This window comes from Lepus europaeus, chromosome 8, assembly GCF_033115175.1.
Source record: "Lepus europaeus isolate LE1 chromosome 8, mLepTim1.pri, whole genome shotgun sequence".
Lineage (NCBI taxonomy): Eukaryota > Metazoa > Chordata > Mammalia > Lagomorpha > Leporidae > Lepus > Lepus europaeus.
The window spans coordinates 100,329,663-100,351,735 of NC_084834.1; the positions used below are offsets into that span (position 1 = coordinate 100,329,663).

Genomic DNA, 22,073 nt, shown 5'->3' on the forward strand with positions numbered 1-22,073 from the left:
GCTTCGCTTACTGAAGACGCCAACTCGACCTTTGAGAGCAGAGACACAGCAAGGCTCAGGCTCCCGCGCAGGACTTACAGGGGTTGGGAACGGCAGTGGGCCTTCTTCCCTCTTCTACTGAGGCCCACGAGTTTTTGCAGTGTGTTTGAGGGGTGTGGGTGACAAGAGGGCCCCCACAAATTCCCAGTGAGTCTTGGCCTTGTGTGGCCAGAGAAGGGATGTGCAGGTCGGTCTCCCAGCAGGAGGAACAATGCCCCAGTGTCCTGCTGGGAAAACACACGAGGGTGGCTCCTTGAGTCCCTCCACGCTCAACTTCTAGACGTGGAAAGCGGCCTGGGCACACACCGTTGGTTGTGGGGGAGGAGGTGTGAGCAGGGAAGGGAATAAGAGCTGAAGGATGGAGTTTTACGCAGGTAGGCAAGAGACGCCTGGCTTTGCACATTCTGTGCAGCACAAATCAGAGGACCCCAGGAAGACCCAGCCCTGCAATTTTCCCCACAAACTTTCCCCACTCCCCCGAGGAATGCACAGCGATGAGTCAGAGTGTAGCAAGCTGTATTTCCTCCAAAATTTCTTAAGGCAAGGAGAGAGAATCTGTGAAGAAGAAGAGCTCTTTGCTCAGTCTCCCTGCTTGCTTGCTTGTTTATTTATTTATTTAGAGTTTAAAACAACCAAGCACATTTGCTGGGGAGGTTGCACACATCTCTGGGAGGTGGAGGGGTCCGAACAGTGAGTATGGGGGGGGGACCTCTGGGCTTCTCAGAGGCCTGGCAAACAGCCTTCCCCTGGGTTAATTTAGTGTAAATGGAAAGGTCTTGCCCACCTGTGAAAACTCTATGGGGAGTATCATCTGACTAGTAACAAGTTCCAGCCAGAAGAAGGAAGGGGCCAAAATGTGGTTCTCGCTGCATGGAGCAAGAGACTAACTTGTGGCAAAGCCTCTGTCACAGTTTGGAGAAAATCAAGCTGCTAAGGTATTTGCTCCACGTTTGAAACGCATTTGGCCCCCGACATTTCAGTGGGAGTGCCACATGGCTTTTCTCTACACAAAGCACAAGAAGTTATATTGGAATTCAAGGTTTTGCAAAGCTCTAGAACTTGGTTTCAGTTTGCACTCCTGCATTTAATTAGGAGACAGGAGATACATATTAAGGGGGTCCAGACCAACTCCCTAAACAGGAGCATTTCCCTAACATGAGAACTCTTTGTGCAATTATCGGTGAAGTTAATGTCCACAGGGGAATTTTGAGTACAGAAAGGACTATTTATTGATCTTTCCTTGGGTTTAACATTTATGCTTGTTTTAAAGTTTAACTTTTCAGGGGCCGGCACTGTGGCGTAGCAGAAAAAGCCGCTGCCTGAAGTGCCAGCATCCCATATGGGCGCCGGTTTTAGTCCCGGCTGGTCCACTTCAGATCTAGCTCTCTGCTATGTCCTGGGAAAGCAGTAGAAGATGGCCCAAGTCCTTGGACCCCTGCACCCGCGTGGGAGAAGAAGCTCCTGGCTCCTGGCTTTGGATTGGTACAGCTCTAGCCATTGCAGCCATTGGGGAGTGAACCAGTGGATGGAAGACCTCTCCCCCTCCCCCTCCCCCTCCCCCTCCCCCTCCCCCTGTGACTCTGACTTTCAAATAAGTAAAAAAAGAAGGCTAACTTTTCAAATATGCATTTTCCTCATGATCAATGTGTAAATCTAATATTTACAGAGTTTCCCTGTGATCATAGAGTGGACTGAAATTGTTTTTGCAAAAATTAAAGAAAAAATCCAAGGGAGGAGGGCTTTTGAGGGAGGGAACCAGAGAGGGAGAGAAATATGGTTATCTTAGAATTTACGTATTAAATGCATGATGTCTATTCTCTTTATATTAATAAAAATAAAAATATTTATAAGTCTTTAAAAATGTATAGAAAATGGGTATTATGAAAAGGCTTTGCATGAATTTCAAACATTTTTTATCAGCAAATATCAGCAAAATAAACATATATTCTCTCTCTCTCTCTCTCTCTCTCTCTCTCTCTAATTTGAAAGGCAGAGGAACAGAGATAGAGATCTTTCATCCACTGGTTCACTCCCTGAATGTCTGTAACAGCTGGGTCTGGGCCAGGCCCAAGCTCTGAGCTGGGAACTCAGTTTGAATCTCACACGTGAATGGCAGGGACCCAAGTACTTGAACCATCACCTGCTGTCTCCCAGGGTGTGCACTAGCAGGAGGTTGCATGGGAAGCTGAGAGCAGGGACTGAAACCAGGCACCCTGATGTGAACGGAGGAGTCTCAGGCATGGGGCTTAGCCATGGTGCTAAACACCTGCCCCTAGACTTATGTTTTAATTCCATTTTCAACAAGCTTTATTTTTTTTAACGTATACCTTCATATATGTTAATAACTGCTTTTACTTGATGTTTAGTCACTGTTTAACCTTCGCCCAATAAACAGAACTCATCTTAAACAACTGGACTCACCGACACATTGAGTTGAATAGTCTTTTAAAGATTTTAGGATAAATCTCTTGATTAATATAATTCATTTTTTCCTAGGTACTTCAAATGCCTGGCAAGTAAAAATCATGACTTCAGCACATTTTTCTGACTGATTAAGAAAATTTTGTAACTTGTTGATCAAATATTTGTACACAAAATTATGTATTTTACATATCAAGTTTTCCTAAAAATTCCAGTATGCTTAAAATTTATATTAAACTTGGGGCTGGCACTGTGACATAGCGGGTAAAGCCGCCGCCAGCAGTGCCGAAACCCCATGTGGATGCTGGTTTCAATCCTGGCTGTTCTACTTCTGATCCAGCTCTCTGCTATGATCTGGGAAAGCAGTAGAAGATGGCCCAAGTCCTTGGGCCCCTGCACCTGCGTGGGAGATGTAGAAGAAGCTCCTGGTTCCTGGCTTCAGATTGGCGCAGCTCCGGCTGTTGCAGCCATTGGGGATTGAACCAGCGGATGGAAGACTGACTCTTTCTCTCTCTCTCTCTCTCTCTCTTTCTCCCTCTCTCTGCGTGTAACTCTGACTTTCAAATAAATAAATAAATCTCCCCAATTTGCTTCAATGACCAGAGCTGTGATGATCCAAAGTCAGGATCCAGGAGTTTTCTCCAGGTCTCCCACACAGGTGCAGGGGCCCAAGGACTTGGGCCATCTTCTACTGCTTTCCCAGGCCATATCAGAGAGCTGGATCAGAAGTGGAGCAGCCAGGTCTCAAATGGGCACCCATATGGGATGCTGGCACTTCAGGCCAGGGCATTAACCTGCTGCGCCACATCACCAGCCCCTAAATAAGTAAATCTTTAAAAAAAATTATATTAAGCTCCTCAGCTTAAGATCCCAGAGCTAAACTAACTGCATCTTTCAAACTGAAGCCATGTTTCCTAAGAGGCCAGATTCTTTTATGCATTAGAAATATAGACGTTTGATGATGGATTCCATCACTTTCTAAACTTAATTCTGTACCTTCCTGGCTTGTCATGTCAGTCCCCCAAGTAAGGACAGCTCATTTATGAGGCCAAAGGTGGCAAGGGAAATCAAGCAGATGGATCCTGGAGATATTAAGGAGGTTAGGAAAGGACTCTCAGTGAGTGATTTAAGGAGGAAGTCTGGGGTTGGGGTGTAGGCTAAGGATAGCACTCAGGTTTAATTTTAATGGCTGGCATGCCAAAATATATGGGGATAACAGATTTTAGAGTCGGGAAGGATGCGGGAAGGGAAGGGATATCAATTTGGAGACTAGAAGTTGCCTTAGCTGTTGTCTAAATCACTCTTCTCTACAGGTGAGGGGGTGAATCAAGGCTCAAAAGTTGTGTGATCTCTTTTTTCAGTGATAAATCTTTGAACAACAAGCACTTCTGAGACGGATGATGGCTCAGAGGTTAAGATGCTGTCTAGGACACCTGCATCCCGGGTCAGAGTACCTGGAGTTAACAAATACCTGCCTCTAGCTCCTGATTCCAGTTACTATAAGCAGACCTTGGAGGCAGCAGGGATGGCTCAAGTACTTGGGTCCCTGCCACCCAACACAGGAGACCTGGATTGAGTTCCAGTTTCAGATTCAGTCCAAGTCAGTGCTGGAAGTTGTGGGCACCTTGGGGACAGAACCAGCAGATGGGAGCCTGCTCTCTCTCTCAGATAATGAATGAATGAATGAATGAATGAAATAACCTTTTCCATTGTTACATAGCTAGGAAGTGACACACATGTTTCCCTTGGACTCATTTCTTTGCAGTATATTTCTGTCTCAAAAATGGACAGGATTGGACCAGCGCTGTGGAGCAGTGGGTTAATGCCCTGGCCTGAAGCGCCGGCATCCCATATGGGTGCCGGTTCGAGACCCGGCTGCTCCTCTTCTGATCCAGCTCTCTGCTATGGCCTGGGAAAGCAGTAGAAGATGGCCCAAGTCCTTGGGCCCCTGCACCCATGTGGGAGACCCGGAAGAAGCTCCTGGCTCCTGGCTTCAGATCGGCACAGTTCCAGCCATTGCAGCCATCTGGGGAGTGAACCATCGGACAAAAGACCTCTCTCTCTGCCTCTCCTCTCTCTGTGTAACTCTGACTTTCAAATAAATAAATAAATCTTTTAAAAAAATGTACAAGATGAATTAGGATCCTCCTGGAAATCATTCTAGGAAAAGCAATAGTAAAATTGCTTCCAAGATTTTGCTCATGATGTGAGATCACCCAAGCTCAGGACTTTCTTTTGTTAAAACCCATGCTTAGCCATCAAGCAGGTGTGGCAGATGCCAACAACTCAGGTGTCAATTTGGCTTTAGAAAGAGGCCCTACCACTGCTGGCACCAGCTCCACAGGTCTGATAGGAGAGCGCATGCCACATGCCAGGGTTTTCCTCTTGTCCCAGAGAGGAAAGACACGAAGCAGCACTTTTGTTGTTAATTGATATTGACTTAGCACTGCCAGAAAACCAGCCTAAGATACTGGCCAAGGTTTTCCCAAAGTTACACAGACTTTTCACTTTTAGTTGGCTGGATAATCACAGTCAGAGGCCACGCCCAGGTTGCAGTTCTGTTTCTGAGGGACTCATGAGCATGGAGCCAGAGCACATGGACCACAGAGGGGGCCAAAAAGAAGTAGGAGACTTCCTCAATTTTGATCTTCCTTGGAATTTTAGTTTTTGCTAAAAAAAAAAAAATACCTTCCTCATTCTCATTGTGACAGAAGGGACTTGGAGGGAACTTCAAGACCCCTTCCAGCCAGTCACTAGGAGTTAGACCTGGCCAGAATTTCCAGGAATCACAGACTTTCATGGAAAATAGAACCACCCTACCTGCCTTTGACTCACTGGCTTGGTAACCGGGGGTGTCCATGACCTACTCACCTAAGCAAGTCCAAGTTGGGCTCCCATAGAATCAGCATTGCACGACCAAATTTCCCCCAGATGTGGTTAGAAAAACAGTTATCTTCATTAATAGTTGGACAGTACTTGGATGGTAAAAGGGGACATATGAGGTTTGTAGAAATGTTGCTTTTGACAAATAGGGAGAACAGAATGCCAAGGACCTGAATCCTTAGACTGACTGTGGCCAAGTGAATCCTGTCAACCCCAATCTTCATTGCCGTGGGGATTGTTAGATTCTCATTGCCTTCAGTGTACATTGTGTCTGCTGATGATAGTATCTTAGGTGGGAGAACGCAGGATGTTTTCAGAAAAAATGTTGTGGATCTATCCAAAATGGAATTCTTTGAAGTTTCTCCTTGGTAGGAATCTGTGCGTTGTGACTGATGACAAATCACTCTCCGATGTGCAGAGCTAGCCAACAGGCGAAGCAGAATTCAAAAGTTCTCAGTGCCCGTGGACACTGTGATTGCTTCTCAGGGACACCCATCGTTCTCGACCCACGGGCAGTGACTACTGGACCGCATGATCTCCTTCATGGAAAGCAAGAGAGTTCGGGTGCCTTTCTCCACTACTGTCGTTTTGACTTTCCAGAAGGCAGGAAGGGTAGGACACGCAAACAAAGCCAATGCAGTGACACCAAGCTGAGCTCATCATCAGGAGAAGAAGCTGTGTGAGCTAACCTGCCATTGGCTAGCAAGTCCTTTAGAAGTGTTCATTCATCACTGAGCAGTGGGGCCCGGCTTGGCCTGACTCTCGGCCATTATTCTCCATCTAATTTGAGATGATGCATAAAAGAAGACTGAGCACACATTTCTTTAGCTTGCACCTGGCAGCTGATAATGAATTGTACTCATCTTGCTCGGAATAGGAAATCTCCATCTGTGGCAGCTTGTAGCTGACACTGGGCTGGGAGCCACATTTCTTCCGTTCCTCTCTGTGGGCTCTTTTGGAAGCCATGTGGCCAGCCCCAGGCTGGTTTTAACTGACCTTCCCGGGTCAGTTCTTGGGTTGACTGCGTTACTGAGTTTGAGGAGCTGATGTTTCCACCTCCCGCCCTTCACCACTGGATGCCAGTAGAGGACTGCGGCTTAAGCTCAAAGGCTGTGGCCATTTCTAAGGAGGCTGGGGGAGTGAGACAAACAGAAGAACAATCCTACTTTCCAGGAACTTGTCAACCCCAGTGATGACCCCAAGTTACGTGCTGCTGAGCTGGAAATGTTAGGACTCGCTTTTCATTCCCTAAGGGGTAGATGTTATTTTCACATTTGCTTCTGCAGTTAATCACGCCAGGACCACATGTCCGTGCAGGTTGTCTGACTTCCACTTCATCCTCCTTAGCCTGGGTGCAGACCTGACTTGATGAATGAGGGCTTACCCCTGGGACTTGCCTGCATCTCTCTTTTTTAATTTATTTTTTCAATGAGGAGGTAGAGAGTTGTTAAAGAAAAGCAATAGGGGAAACGAGCTTCTCTGTGTCCTTTGCACATAAGTCATCTGGAATCTTGCTGAGATGCAGGGTCTGTTTCAGATTCTGTGTCTCTAACTCACTCTTCACCTGTTGTGGGATGGGGCAGCCGACTGCTAGGAGCAAGACCTTCGAGTTCCGAGTTTGGGCATCAGCAGAAGGTAGTCAGGGGATCCCCTTCTCAGCAGTCCCTGGGGACACTCTTAGGGGTCTGACAGAATGGAGAAGAGCAGAGAATCTGTGCCCGGCATCAGGATCACCTCCTTCACCATCCTGATCGTCCATCTGAACATGGTAGTTTTTATATTAGCCACCAGAGGGCGCAAGAGAACGCCCTTGAAAGAGCAGCCGGTCCTGTGAGATGACCAGGGTGCTCCCTGGTGGGCCTTTGGGTTGCTGGGAAGGGCAAGTTGCTCAGGAGTTGGAGAGGAACAAAGGGGCCTGGAGATCTGAGGGTGAGGGAAAGCCAGAGCTGGAGCCCCTGCAGGGAACATCACCCAGAGAAAAGCAGGAAGAATCTGGCCGAGGGAACTGTTTGTGATCTTTGATGGTGAGGGATGTAAGCCCCACAGTCTGCTCAGTGGGGAGAGAGGTCTCAGTGAGGACTTTCTTCTGGACCTTCCAGCTTCACCAAAGCCAAGGAATATGATGTGATCTTTATTTGTTTGATCTTCAGATTTCAAATGGAGAGCTTCTTAATCCAGATTTAAAAAAAAAAAATGCTTGCAAATAAAGCTGATTGCCTACCATAGGGTGAGCATTTTTTCCTCAATAGTGGAATATGTGATAAAATTACACATCTTGGGCCCAGCACTGTGGCATAGCAGGTAAAGCCACTGTCTGCAGTGCCGGCATCCCATATGGGCGCTGGTTTGAAACCTGGCTGCTTCTCTTCTGATTCAGGTCTCTGCTATGGCCTGGGAAAGCAGTGGGAGAAGCCCAAGTGCTGGGGCCCTTGCACTTGTGTGGGAGACCCAGAAGAAGCTCCTGGCTCCTGGCTTCAGAATGGCGCAGCTCCGGCCATTGTGGCCATTTGGGGAGTAAACCAGCAGGTGGAAGACCTTTCTCTTTCTCTCCCTCTCTCTGTCTCTACCTCTTAAATAAATAATTAAAATATTAAAAAAAGCTTGCCATGATTGCCTACCATAGGGTGAACATATAGTTGAATGTGATAAAAAATACATCTTTGGGTTTTATTAACTCTTATTAAAATCATAACAGAAATTTTAAAATGAGTTCTAGTTTTCCATTTTGCACAATTAGACAAGTTGGGGAGCTTTCACTAATGTAGGAAATGCTGAGTTGGACCAGCTTAGCACTGGATCGTGAATCTTGGTCCCTGACATTGAGTTTGGAATATCATTGCAAAACACAAAGTGGAGGTAGAACAGAGTCATTTGGAAGAGATAGAATGGGGTTCAGATCTGGTCATGAGGGGTTGGAGATGCAGCAAATGTTTACATGATAAAAACAAAGCTTAGATGACATTTCTTGAGGGGCAAGGGCAGAGGGATGCAAAAAGTGTCACGTCAGCATATGCAATATTGGGCAGCCATAGGCAAAAGGGTAAACCTGAAAGTAAATCTGAGAAAGAGTGCCAGAAAGGTAGCATGAAATGCATGGAAAATATGCCATTCTGAGTGCCCAGGAGAGAGACTCTAGCAGAACTGGTCCTCCTTTCCTGAGAAATACAGTTGTGCTCCACGAGAAGAGTGTGAAACACTCATCACTGGACGGGGCAGCTGTGGCAGGTTTATTATTGCCCCCAGTGCTTTGCCCCTTCCTCTGCCATTGCCCCTTGCTAGGTGGTTTTGCAGTTACACTCGAGATGCAATGAACTTCCCAACATGCTGGTATTGGACATGGCCACAAGACTAGCTTTGGTCAAGCGTGCTATTGTCCATAATGTATCATGATTTTCCCAATTGCTAAAAATGTGGATTATTTATGTTCCCACCACAAATGGTAAGTATATGAGACGTTGGAAATGTTAATTAGCTTGACTGACTCATCTCACAGTGTATGCACATGTCGCAACATCAGATTTCCCCTGTTATTATAGGTAATTATTATTTGCCAATTAAATACAAAACCAAGAAATAACTGGTTGATAATTCTGAACCTAGACCTTTGGGGGCATAGCATGTTTCTGTGCACAGCTCTCGTGCACCTGCCGTCACCTTGGGAAGAACACACCCTGCATACCACCAAAATGGGCTAGATCTGAAGCAGACAGATGGCCGGAGGTAATCCCCACCAAACTCAGTTGAGTCAGCTGACCCTTAGCTGACCTGAAGATCTATGGCTGAGGAATAAGTGCTTTTGTTGTAAGCCACAGAGTTACATAGAACTGTTGTGAAAACAGCTGACTAATATTGCCACAATGGTCACTGATAACCCTATGGTGGTTGTTTTGGGTCTGTGATGGGTAAAGGCCCGATTTGGAGTGATAGAGACAATGAAGGAGGAGGTGGGCCATGGCCAGGGAGAGACAAAGAAGAACTTTTTCATTGGTTTTTGTTTTTGTGAGATGGAAGAGTCTGGAATATGCTTAAATAGTATGGATATGCAACTAACTGTGAGGAAGTGGTTATTTATATAGAACAAAAGATAGTTGAGTGTGGTTCCTGAGATACCAAGGAGGATATGATCTAAAACAAAGGTGGGGGCCTGGTGCTGTGGCATGTAGGCTAAACCTCTGTCTGCAGTGCTGACATCCCATTTGGGAGCTGGTTAGTGTCCCTGCTGTTCCTCTTCCAATCCAGCTCCCTGCTAATGGCTTGGAAAGCAGTGGAAGATGGCCCAAGTGCTTGCCCTGCACTCACATGGGAGATCTGGAAGAAGCTCCTAGCTTTCAGCTTCAGCACAGCCTTGCGGCCATTTGGAGAGTGAATCAGTAGAAGGAAGACCTCTCTCCCCTGTCTCTCCCTCTCTCCGTCTGTAACTCTGCCTCTCAAATAAATAAATCTTAAGAAAAGACAAGGTGTAGGGATTGGATTTGGTGATACCAGTTGTAGGGTAGCAAAATGGAATTGATGAAAGATGGGATGAGCTTTGGGTGCAGTTACAGATCTGGTGGGCAAAATTTGAGAGTTTCTCATTTAACTACTTAAAGTGATCTGTTACTTTTCTGTGATAGAGGTAACAGTATTGTCTGATTAAAACCAGGCTAGAAACACATCTGACCACCTTCTAAATATGGATGATTAACAGGGAACATGCCCGTTGTCTTGCTCCTACACAGGAATGTTCCTCAAAGGCTACAGTTCATGGCTTAGGTCTGGGAACTGCAACATCTAAATGTGGAAAACAGAAAACATTGCTGAGACAAGGTAGAGATGTCTCATATATAACTAAAATTTATGTGGAAAAGCAAAGGGCTTAGAATTCCTCCAAAAATTTTTTTAAGAGCAAAATTGAAAGGTTCCTCCTACAGGATTTTAAGACTTACATAAAAGAAAAAGACTTACATTAAGTTTTACTAATCAAGACCATGTAGTATTGACATGAGGACAGACATATTGACAAGTGAAAGGCAATAGACAGCCCAGAAATATATTTTATATGTATGTATATTCAATTTCTTTTTGACAACATTACCAATGTAACTCAATGAAAACAGGATTTCATGTAATACTGATTTCTAATGTAAGTAGATCAAATTTACACATGAAAAACTGGTAAATACCCTTAGCCAGTAGGGAAATAAGAATTCAGATCATAAGAGACTAAATCTCTGCTAAAATATCTAAAATTTAAAAGGCCAAGAATACCAAGGGCTGGTGAAGAAGTAAAGCAATTGGAACTCTCACATATTGCTGGTAGGAAGTCATAATGGTATATTCACTTTGGAAAACAGTTTGGCATCTTAGAAAGTTAAACATGTATCTTCCCTACAACCCAGCAATCCTTCTTCTGGGTAATTAACTGACAAAAACCTATGTTTCCACAATGAATTGTTCATAAATATTGGTATTAGTTTTGTTCATAAAGGCTCAAAACTGGACACAATGCAAATATCCATCAACTGGTGAGTGAATAAATAAGTTGTGCAATACGCATCCAATGGAATGACAGCAACAGGAGAGGACAGACTGGTGATATGTTCAACAACCTAGTGAGTCTCAGCACTGCGATGCAAAGTGAACGCACCGAGTCTTCTTGTTGTAGGATTCCATTTATATGACATGCTGGAAAAAGCAAAATTATGGGAATAGAGCAGGGGTTGGCTAGGGTTGTTTCAACCAACTCAATGAACTGAAGACTCATAGAGCGTGAAATTTTGCTGTATAAAACTACAGCTTAATTAACTTGACATAAGCAAAAGCAAGCTCCCCAGATGGCTGGAATGTGCTGTGAGAGTTGAGCAATGCTTGCCAAATTGACCAGTGTCCTAATTAGTGAGAGAATTTTCCTCAGGTGGCTGTTCACATCAAACAATTTACCAATTTTCTGATTCTGCAACATCAGCTGGGTGTCCAACAATTGAATTCAAATTGACACTATCTATAGCTGGTGCAGACTCTATAAGTTAAATGCTCAGTCCCCCAAGGTTGCCCACACTTTAGATAGCTGTTGCAAGTGGGATGCCTAGACAACTCACATTTCTACCCAGCCAACTACAAATTCAAGGATTCCCATAACACCCCCTTTGGTAATTTGCTAGAATAACTCCCAGCACTTAGAAGAGCACTTTACTTCCTATTTTAATGTATCATAATGAATATAGCTCAGGAACAGCAAATGGAAAAGGTGAAGAGGGCAAGGAAGGAGGAGAGGGCACAGAGCTTCCACGTCCTCTCCAGGTGCACCACCCTTGGTGTCTTCACCAACCTGGAAGCTTTTTATATCAGCTTTCATTGCTCAGCCATGATCAATTACATCATTGGCCACTGGTGATTAACTCCATCTCCTGCAACGCTCCTCTTCCTAGAGGTGCTTAGGAAGTGGGGGCATGAAAGCTCCAACCCTCTAAACACATGCCTTGGAGCCCCTGTCCTAAAGCTGTCAGGGGACTTCCAATAGCCATCTCATTAGCATAAACTCAGGTGTGGTTGAAAGAGGATCCCTGTTAAAAGCAAGGGAGATGCCTTTCACTCAGGAAATTGAGGGTTTTGGGGGATCTATGACAATGGGGACAGAACCAAATACATTTTTTTTATCATGCCACAACTGGTTAAATGCAGATTTCTGAGCTCCACCTCCGAGTTCCTGAGGAAAATATGGGGAGGATATGTATTTTAACTGGCTTTCAGGTGATGCTGACGTCACACTTCAGAGGGCCACCCACGGAGACACTGTGTCATGGAGGATGACAAAATGGTATGCTCTTTCTTTAAAACATCTCCCTTCTGACTTCATGGGCTTCTCCTTCTCTGTTCCACTGAGTTTTTAAAAACCTGGACCAACACATTGATTCTGTCCAAAACCAACCCACGTAAATCCTGGAATATGTGCTCATCCCTGTGTGGAGGTGGGAGCATTATAAGGGCTCATCTCCGTGGAAGGGAAGTCTTGCGGAGAGGAAGACAATGGAAAGTGAGAGACCCTAGAACAGAATTCCCATGGCTGGACAAGCGCTGTTTCAGCGTGAGGCCAGGGCTGAGCCCCTTCAGATGGAGACAAAGACTCTTCCATCCTGAGGCTCCTGCTGGCCAGGTTTGAGGAACACAAATGGGGCTCTACTCGCTTTGTCACACATTGGTGATGCTGCCGCATTCCTCCTGTGGCTTGCTGGCCTCGGGGCCTCCTCTTCAGTTTGCCCAGAGCAGAACAACTTGTCAGCCCCTCAATTCCCTGTATTTGCTCTCAGCTCTATTTTACTATGAGTTTTAATTGCTTTGTATATGGATCTACGTATGGATGAATGTAGTCATACATGGCCTCCGTTCTGCCTCTTTCACCATCTAACCCACTCAGATCAGCAAAATACCCCCTCTCCTGACACTCCATCACCTGGCTCAATGGGTTTCCCAGCACCTCTCTAGGGGTTCATCTCCCTGCTCCACATCAGCCTGGTCAGCTCTGGACCTGCGACTTTTGAGGAATGGGTGCTTGTGTGATGAGAAACACAAGGTTGGAAGCCCACCCTGTCCTGGCAGTGCTTCCCTGGCCATGCTTGCTCACAGCCTTCATTCCCCTGGGCTTGGACATCTCCACCCGGGGAGGCTGAATGTGCCGGAGCTCTCTGTAAGAGGGTGGACGAAGGGGCAGGTGTAAGAAACACACTCGTGGAAAGGAATGACTAGCAGCATTTACCGAAGAGTCATATGTTCCTGGATTTAAATCCTGGTTCGTCTTTATTGCTTCTGGGTTTTAAGGCAATAAATGTTTATTAGCCTCAGTTTCTACTGATCTCACCCTCCTATGTACTCAGCACAGAGCAGTGGATAGAAGCATGGATTCCAGCTCCTGGGTTCCGGTTTTGGCTGGACCTAGAAGTTGGGAGCCTTTGAGCCAGTCACTTCACCACTCTGTGTCCTAGCTGAGTGGGACAGGTGTAAAAAAGGGGCATTGATTCCAGCTGCCTCCTGTGAGATGGTAGCATTTGTTTTTGAAGATTTATTTAAAAGAATGATAGAGAGCAAGAGGGAGAGCGAGCAAGCGAGTGAGCAAGACCGAGCTTCCATCTTTTGCTGAAGCCAGGAATCCAGAACTCCATCTGGGTCTCCCATGTGGGTGGCAGGGGCCCAAGTACTTGGGTCATCTTCTGCTGCTTTCCCAGGTACATTAGCAGGGTGCTGGATCAAAAACAAAGCAGCCAGCTTGTGAATTGGCACTGCTGTAGGGGATGCTGGTGTCATAAGCACCAGCTTAACCTACTGTGCCCCAGTGGTGGCCCCAAGATGGCAGTGTTTGATTTTTAAAAAAATTTTAAAACTTTAAGGAGTACTACTTCATGTATTCAATATATACAGATTTTAAGGCTCCTAAATCCAATCATTCTCCAAGATCAAAATCAAATTGAAGAAATAAATGATTTCTGATCTATAAACATTGAAGTCCGATGAACACTAAGATTGATGACATTTTATAATCCCCTTGTGTGTCTATCTGCACTAAAAGTGAATTATAGACAATAGAAGATACAGCATTTACAGGCACAGTTCATCCTCTCCCAAGCACTTTGTTTAGTAATAATAAAATTAAAGAGGGAGCCAGATATAGCTTCAAACCAAACACTGCTGGGAGCAGACTTCCCGGAAGGCAGCTGGGAAGCTGGAGAAGGCCCAGACAGGCAGTGGAGCCCAGGGAGCTGCCAAGGAGGAGCGGACAAGCGTTCGTTCACGCGGATTCTCGTTTGTGAAACAATGTAAAACTCTGTCGAACAAAACATCAGAGACTCTAAGAATTGATATGAGGGGTCTTCAAAATCTTCATGGAAAATGCACAGGATAAAAAACTGCATGGATTGCAAAATGGCTTATCTTTGAATTCCTATTTTCCCAAAAACTTTTTGAAGTACCCTCATATAGCGAGATGGTGAAAATGGGATTACGTACAAGTTTCGAGTTCGGAGGGAATCACGATTATTATGTTGGGGCAAAGGAGCTCTCCTAGCCATGCATTTCCGATCTCGTTGGTAGTGGGAATAAGCTTCACTCACCCACTGTCATGTCATTTCAGATCATCTGTGAAGGCTGTGATGTACAAAGCAAAACCACATGACAAAACCCCACTTTTCATGAAGAGCCAGAGAATATCTCCATCTGAGTTAATGAAGAATGAGTTGTTCATAATTGAGTTTGCTGAATGACATTAGATTAATAGGCAGCAAAGAATTTGTAACCAGGACCAAGAAAAAAATGGTTAAAAAAAAAAAGGAAATCTGGGTAAAAATGTTTGCCCAAATATGTAAGAGGCCATCTGTTTATCACCTTTTCAGTGTTTCCCGAATATTCTATGAATTTAAGACTGCAGATCTGTTAAAGGCATTGATTTTTTAGAAAAATGTTTAAGAGTTTGGATTAATGTATAATATTGGACATTCTTAGGGAGTTCAGTGCAATATTTCAATATACGTACACACCATAAACCGATCAAACCAGGCAAGTAGCTTTTCCATTTCCTTGTCTGAATTTGATTTTAACCCAAGACAATAAATCTCACAAAAGAAACCATTAAAAGTAGAAGGCATAATGTCCTCAATAGGTTTTTATTTTTATTTTTTAAAAAATCTTATTTATTTGAAAGGCAGAGACACAGAGCAAAAGAGCAAGAGTTCCCATATGCTGATTTAGTCCCCAAATGCCTGCCACAGCTGGCACTGGGTTGGGGCCAAAACCAGGATCAAAGAACTCAATCCAGGGTCCCATGTGGGTAGCAGAAATCCAATCACTTGAGCCATCAGTGCGACCTCCTAGGGTTTGTAATAGCAAGAAGTGGACTTAGGGGCCGAGACAGGTATTCAATCCAGGCTCTCAAATATGGGATATGGGTGTCTTAACCATGAGGCCCAGTGCTCCCCTCAACAGTGAGTTTTTAAGCACAGTAGACTATTGTGTAGATCCCTTTGCCTCTCATCAGGTTGGTATTCCATCAGTTTCCCAGGCTGCTTTTTGAGTCTGTCATAGGGGCCTGCTTCTCTTTGGGTATAAAATGATTGAAATACATCCATCATTTTCTTCTAATTCAAGTTACATGTTCAGGTTTGAAGTGTAAATTCTCATTCCCTCATTTCCTAGAAGTTTTGCATTAAACAACAGATATAAAAGTATTATCAAAAGATCCAATGTAGTTTATAATGCAACAATTCTCAAAGAAACACTCCTCCCTGATGAGTACAAACAGACACTTCTAGCATATGGGGCAATGTGTCTGAAGAAGCTTGTGTGCCCCATCAGCTTATGCAAGGTTATTCTTACATACAGTCTCACGCTCATTTACACAGAGAAGGATTTGTTTTTGGACACAATTCAGCCAAACACAAACTAAAATCCAGAGCAGAGGTCAGGGGGAATGCAGGTACTCTTAGTGGGGACACTGTCTCAGGTGGTCATTCTCTAAATCACTGGAGCTGGTGGAGTTGAAAGCATAGTTTTTCTGCAAAGATAAAAATGGTATGGTCAGAGAAATGCCCACAAGAAACTGTGCCCCGCCCCTGGAGATATCAGTCAATGACATATGGTGCATATGGGCTTCTGGTTTAGCTAACTGAACTGCTATAATGAGTCACTCCTACTGTCTACAGTAAGTAATACTAGCAGAAAACAATTTGTCTAAGGAATATATCATAAATCTTAAGTGGTCCCCATCTTGACCTCACATGAAAGGAAAACCCTCAGTACAGATTGGAAGCACTTGGTGTGCTTAACTTACTTCTGCAGCATCTGTATGAGTTTTTGGAGCCATTTGGCATGAGGTTTCACACATACAGCTATCTTAGTCTTCAGCCACACTCTGGGGAGAAATAGATAAGAAAGCAGTGTTACATTTTAGTCAATGTTGTACCTTGTTTTAAAATGGGAAAGTAGACATTTCATTTTCTAAAAAAATTATTTGCTTATTTCAGGCTGTTGCAGAGAGAGAGAAAGAGAGGAATAGACAAGGAAAGAGAGAGAGAGCGAGATCTTTCATACACTGGTTTACCCTCAAATGGCAGCAACGGCCATGGCTGGGCCAGACCAAAGCCAGGAGCATCATTTGGGTCTCCCACATGGGTACAACAGCCCAAGCACTTGGGCCATCCTCTGCTGCCTTCCCAGATGCACCAGCATGGACTAGATCAGAAGTGGAGCAACCAGAACAAGAACTGGTGCCCATATGGCATGCAGAGATGTAGGTAGTAGCTCAACTCATTGTGTCACAATGCTGGCTCCAGTGTTGTACTTTTAACAATGGAAGCAGCTGGGTATGAAATTAGGGCTCGGCATTTTGAAGTCTGGAATAGGTGACAGTATCATGAGGTCTGAAGAATAAGAAAATCATCTGGGACCTAGTACGTGTGAGAGGTTGCAGCAGAATCCAAAGCTGACAAGCTTACATGTCAGAGGTTAGGGCTTTGCCAATAATATGGTGAGAACTGGAAAAGGACCAAATAGCTACTCCAAGGTTGGTTCACCTCTAATATCATATTACAGTATCTTTAAAATGTCCATCGAGCTTGTCCATTGAGAACAAAATAGGTAATAGAAAAAGCTCTCAAGGGCCTTTTATGTGAAAAATAGTCAAGGAACTTTAATGTGGTTTGCAGAGCTGATTGCTCCAAGTAACATCAGTGTCCTGTTGAGTCACCAGTTAGCAAGACTTTCCCCACTCTAAGAAATTAAGCAGCAATACAGTAGCAGTGATAATTAATAGCTAGTATTTATCGAGTACTTATAATACTCCAGGCACTGTGCTCAGCAGGTAACATGGAATTAGCTCAATTTATGTCAAAAAATCCTGTGCTAGAGGAACTATTATTTCTTCATCTTCTGAGGAAGGACTTGAGGCTTTACAGAGTTTGAATAATTTGTCCAGGATTATGCAATATAATAAATCATGGCTAAAATGTAGGCTATTTGACTCCAGAACCAACAATGTTAGCCACTGATTTTCATAAACATGACCTTAATGCTAGACAAGGTGTTTAGAGCTACACTGTGGTGGAAAAGTGGTTTCCTAGCAGGTAGAAAACAGACTCTACACTCTAAAGGTGTGAGCTTAAATGAAACAATTTCTTGAAATGCCATTTATCTGAGATATAAAATAACAAACATCAAGGATCCACCCACCTTACTTTGAGAGTCTACCTATGTAAGTGCATCTCCGAGAAGTCAGAGGTCATGGGCAATTTGGGTTCTCAGGAGGACCCTTACAATTTGGCTTCTGAGTCTACAATGGATTTATGACCACCTGGACTCACATTTTCATCCCTGACAGGTATGAACTACTTTCAAGAATGCGAAGTTTTAACTTCTATACCTGATGAAAATGATTGCCATTAAGACAAAAATTAATTGGGCTGTGTTAGTTCCCTTGGTTGAGAGATGACACTTGAGTCATGACAGAGGAAATATAACCCCACGAAAGTAGTCTCAATTTTCTATACAACTTGAGGACTTGCTCCCGAAAGCATCATGGCTCGACGTCACATCTCCGAGTTTGAGGGCTTGGTTAAAACTTTCACATCTCAGAGTTCGTGGTATGGTTAAAACTTTCATTGGTATATAGGTAAGCATATAAAGCCTATTGGGTGAAAATTGTTCTGTATACATTTTTGATGTATCACTTTTTTAAAAACTAGCTTTTAGAAGTTGAAGATCACCAGTCCACAGTCCAAAGCACTAGTATCAAAACGGAACAAACAGACGCTTTCAAATATTCCAAAAAAGTCTAAAGAAGTCCATGGGAAGAGTTACCAATGAAAGCAACTCAGAGTTGTCCTGAGAAAGATGTGGTGCCCAGTGGGTACCCCAAGGCGTTCAGAAGTGGTTTTGAAATAGGAAAGCCTGTATAGTGTCCTGGCTCCATTTCTTTCTGGTGGTGTGAGTTGGGCAGTGAGTTAACTTTCCAGCGCCCCAGTTTTTAGTCTGTCAGGGAGTGACAACACCACACTTGCCTTAATGAAATTGTTGAAGGAAAAAAAGGGATTGCATGTCTGCAGGGTACCGAGCTGAGTGCTACTACCAAGTGCACAGAGTCATGAGTTGTTCATGCTGGAGACAGGTTCTGATAAGTGCATTGTGGGATCATAGAATATACTTACATGTACTACTAAACTATGATGTCACTAGATGATACAAACTTATGGACCATTGTCATATATGTGGTCCATTGACCCAAATGTTGTCACATAGCTTATGACTGAAGTAAAATATTACCAATTCTTATTAACTTAACACCTCTAGCTACACTGAGATGAGTTTCTTTGAAATTCTTCAGTAAGATCAAATTTTACTATACAGTGTTCTAATTTTCAATAGGCGAAAGAATTCATATTTTTTTTTTTTGCAACTTACATGACTTCTCTCTTTGGGCAGCCATTGCCAGGGGGCACAATTTGGAGCCGATCGATTAAGCGTATGGGGATGAAGTTCGCGGTCTCTTGAACACACTCACACTTCAAGTCTGTGTTGTAGGCCTCCAGGACACCTGCGAATGCAGAGTCGAGTCTTTTCAGATAATTCATAACTAGAATTTATTTATCCTTGTTTTTTAATGTTCATTCATTTATTTGAAAGGCAGAGAGAAAGAGGGGGGAGGGAGGAGGGATCTTCCATCCACCAATTCCCTCCCCCAATTCTTGAGCAATGAGGGTTGGGCCTGACTGAAGCCAGGAGCCTTGAACTTCATCTGAGTCTTCCATCTGGGTGTATCACCTGCTGACTTCCAGGATCCACATCAGCAGGAATCTGAATTGGACCAGAACCAGGAAGTCTGATATGGGCTGTAGGCATCCCAAACACAGCTGAACTTGCTGTATCACAACACCTATGCCTGTTACTTATCCTACTCTGCATTTGAAGATTTAAACATTTCAAGGTAGCCCTCCCACCCATATGCCTTTAATATGCATTTATCTATGTGTCCTGGCTTGAGTATTTGCCAACATTTTCTAAAAAAATCTTAAGTAAAATTAGCTTCTTTGAAACACAACACTTACTGAAATTGGTGGTAGCATCACAAGAGTCCTTACTGTATTGTCTATGACGATGTGTGAAGATTGCCACTCAGTTATGATAATGCAGCACAAAATCAACTCATCTTCACTCCCTGTACAAGCAAACCTAGGCCTTGGCCCTGCTGTAGGGGTGCAATCAGTGACAAGCTAACATTTTCTCTCCCATCATGCTCCTCACCCCCTCCATGGAAAAAACATTAAAGACGCTTTTGTTTTTGTTGATATACTGATCTTCCATCTCAGTTGCCAATTACCAAAAAAAGCCAAAAATAAAAATGTAAGACTCTTTATCAGCAACAAAAGTTGTTAGTATTGGATATTTTTATAAGTAACCAGCTCACATATCTTAATGAAATCCAAACCTTTTTCAAAAGATTTGTTGCATCTCCTTTATCCAAAGTGTCTACTGTACTCAATATTTATTTATAAACAGGAGCGACAAACTCTTACAGCACTTAGAATTTACTGAGGAAACAAATGAACAGAGCTACAATATCAAAGAATATTGTATGAGGATATTTGAAAGTTTGTGCAAAAATGGGATTAAAATATATCTATTGTGGTGCAAAAAATTTTCAAACCCATGCACAGGTTTTAATATGCATTTTCCATGATATTTCTAAAGACCCCTAGTATGCATGGATTTCAAGTGTTTTTCTTTTTTTTTGCAGCAAAATAGATGTATTTTTTGATTCTATTTTCTGTGAATTTCTCAGAGTCCCTTAACATTACACCAAGGTCCAAACTGCAACTTGGGAGCTGAGGACCTATTATAGCTGACCTACCAAAGAACAGGAAAACTTCGAGGAGGAGAGAAATGAGGGGCTTGAAGAGTGAAAATAACCCAGGATACAAAATAATCATTGGGGAAAAAAACCTCTGCCTTTTAACAAAAATTTGCCCTGTAATCCTAAGCAGAGTCTCTGTATATCATTTCCTCCTTCAGCAGTACACAAGCTTCCACTTCAACTGGACACTTATCTATGCTCACATAACTGCCCCATGCAGGCTCAGAAGTTTGCTTTGCAGACTATGTGTGCTTTCTCTGATGCCCATATGACGCCTGGTGTCAGATCTAACCATATGGAATTGTATTAAGGTGCTCACTGCAAGAGATTGGCTGAGATCAACAATCTATAAACACTATAAATGGCTTGGTCAGAGGGTATAGCATTGACAGGCAGACTAGTAAGAGATCCGTTTCTAGAATTAGACAGGAACTGAATCTAAAGACGACCAGGAATATGCAAAGCAACCATAAGTGACAGGGACTCTGGACTCCCAATATATCCTCCTGCTAACAAAAATCAGAATACAAATACTGCCAGTTTTTAAGAGTTAAATCCTTAAGCATCTTGGTTTTAGTAACGAAATAGTTTTTTTTCCCCTCTTTAGGCAGACTTCCTTCCAGTTTTTAATTGAAACCCCTGAAGATGGTTTTTGTTCAAAGGACAGGAAAAACATCAGAGAAAGTTCTCACCGTGGGCTGGAGAGAGGCTGCTGACCAGCAGGGTGAACAGCAGAGATGCCGAGGTGAGCCTCATTCTGCCTGCTAGTGCAGTTCAGCCTGCAGCTCTGGGTCCAAGCCGTGGATTCATAGCCCCAGATCCTCCTATTTATTTATACCTCCTAGGGCCCTCCCACTGCCTTTGTCTCCAGTAGGTCAGCTGCATCATCAGTTTTAAAAACCCCCAAATATTGCTGAGCTTGCTTTTTTTTTTTTTAAAGAAAACCCTCCTCTTACAAACTTTATTATACTAATAGTACTCTTAAGCAAATCATAAACTATTTCTTGAAAATGTAAACTATAAACGCCAGGGATGCTACAGGGATTGGAGGATGGGGAGAGAGGATAAAGGTATCAATCTGGAGGTCCCCAAGCACCCCTTTATGATCTCTGTTGGCGCTTGGAGTTTTGATTGCTTCTGTCAGTGAAGAACCCTTGAAAATTTTCTCCATGGCATTTAAATGTGTGCTCCTGGTGTTACGGACACTGTCAAGCATATCACTCTGTCCCCAGCACCTGCAAAAAAAAGGCCTGACCCTGGGCAGGTGCTCCGTAAATATTTGCATACATAACGACTGCCTATTATATACACAGCCTGATACTGATTACCCTACAGTATTTCCTGCCAATCTCTTCCACCTCTTATTTTACTATCTGAAGTGTGTGGTTACTTATGTCATCTGACCACCATGGAAATCTTGGAGTGGATCAGTCTGTGTCCTTGACTTGGTGTGCCTATGTATTGAGGAAGGGACAGAGCAAAGGCTTTGAGGAAGAGAATCTTCTAATGGTGGTGTACAAGTTATTCTGTTGTAGAACCATGTGTTGGAGAATGAGTGGAGTCATGAGCACATTAGGAGTTGTTGAGCCTCATGTTACAGCTTGTTTAACACAGGCACATATGAAGTGTCATTCTAGTCTCACCTTGGGGACAATCTGCCCACAGCCTTATCTTACTGGATAGCAGCTCTTCAATTAAAAACAAAAAAGAAAGCATGTAGACAATGGCTGCATTGACCGACAGGATCAATGACAGGGAGTGGACGAGTGGGTGTCCCAAACCAGACCTATAGACGTGCTAAAGAATCAGGGGTTTGGTTGTCCTGGTGTGACTTCCTCCACAATGTGCATTTTTGCTAACTCAT

The 22,073-nt window shown here is 43.7% G+C and overlaps 1 protein-coding gene across 1 annotated transcript; it reads right to left on the minus strand.

Annotated features, from left to right (window-relative positions):
• Positions 1-15,792: 15,792 nt before the first annotated feature.
• CXCL13 (C-X-C motif chemokine ligand 13) lies at positions 15,793-20,965 on the minus strand. Its single transcript, XM_062199206.1, has 4 exons — positions 20,902-20,965; positions 18,760-18,892; positions 16,136-16,216; positions 15,793-15,859 (listed from the first exon to the last, which is right to left on the minus strand). The coding sequence occupies exons 1-4, from the start codon at positions 20,963-20,965 to the stop codon at positions 15,820-15,822; spliced, it is 318 nt and encodes a 105-aa protein (XP_062055190.1). The 3' UTR covers positions 15,793-15,819.
• Positions 20,966-22,073: the final 1,108 nt, after the last annotated feature.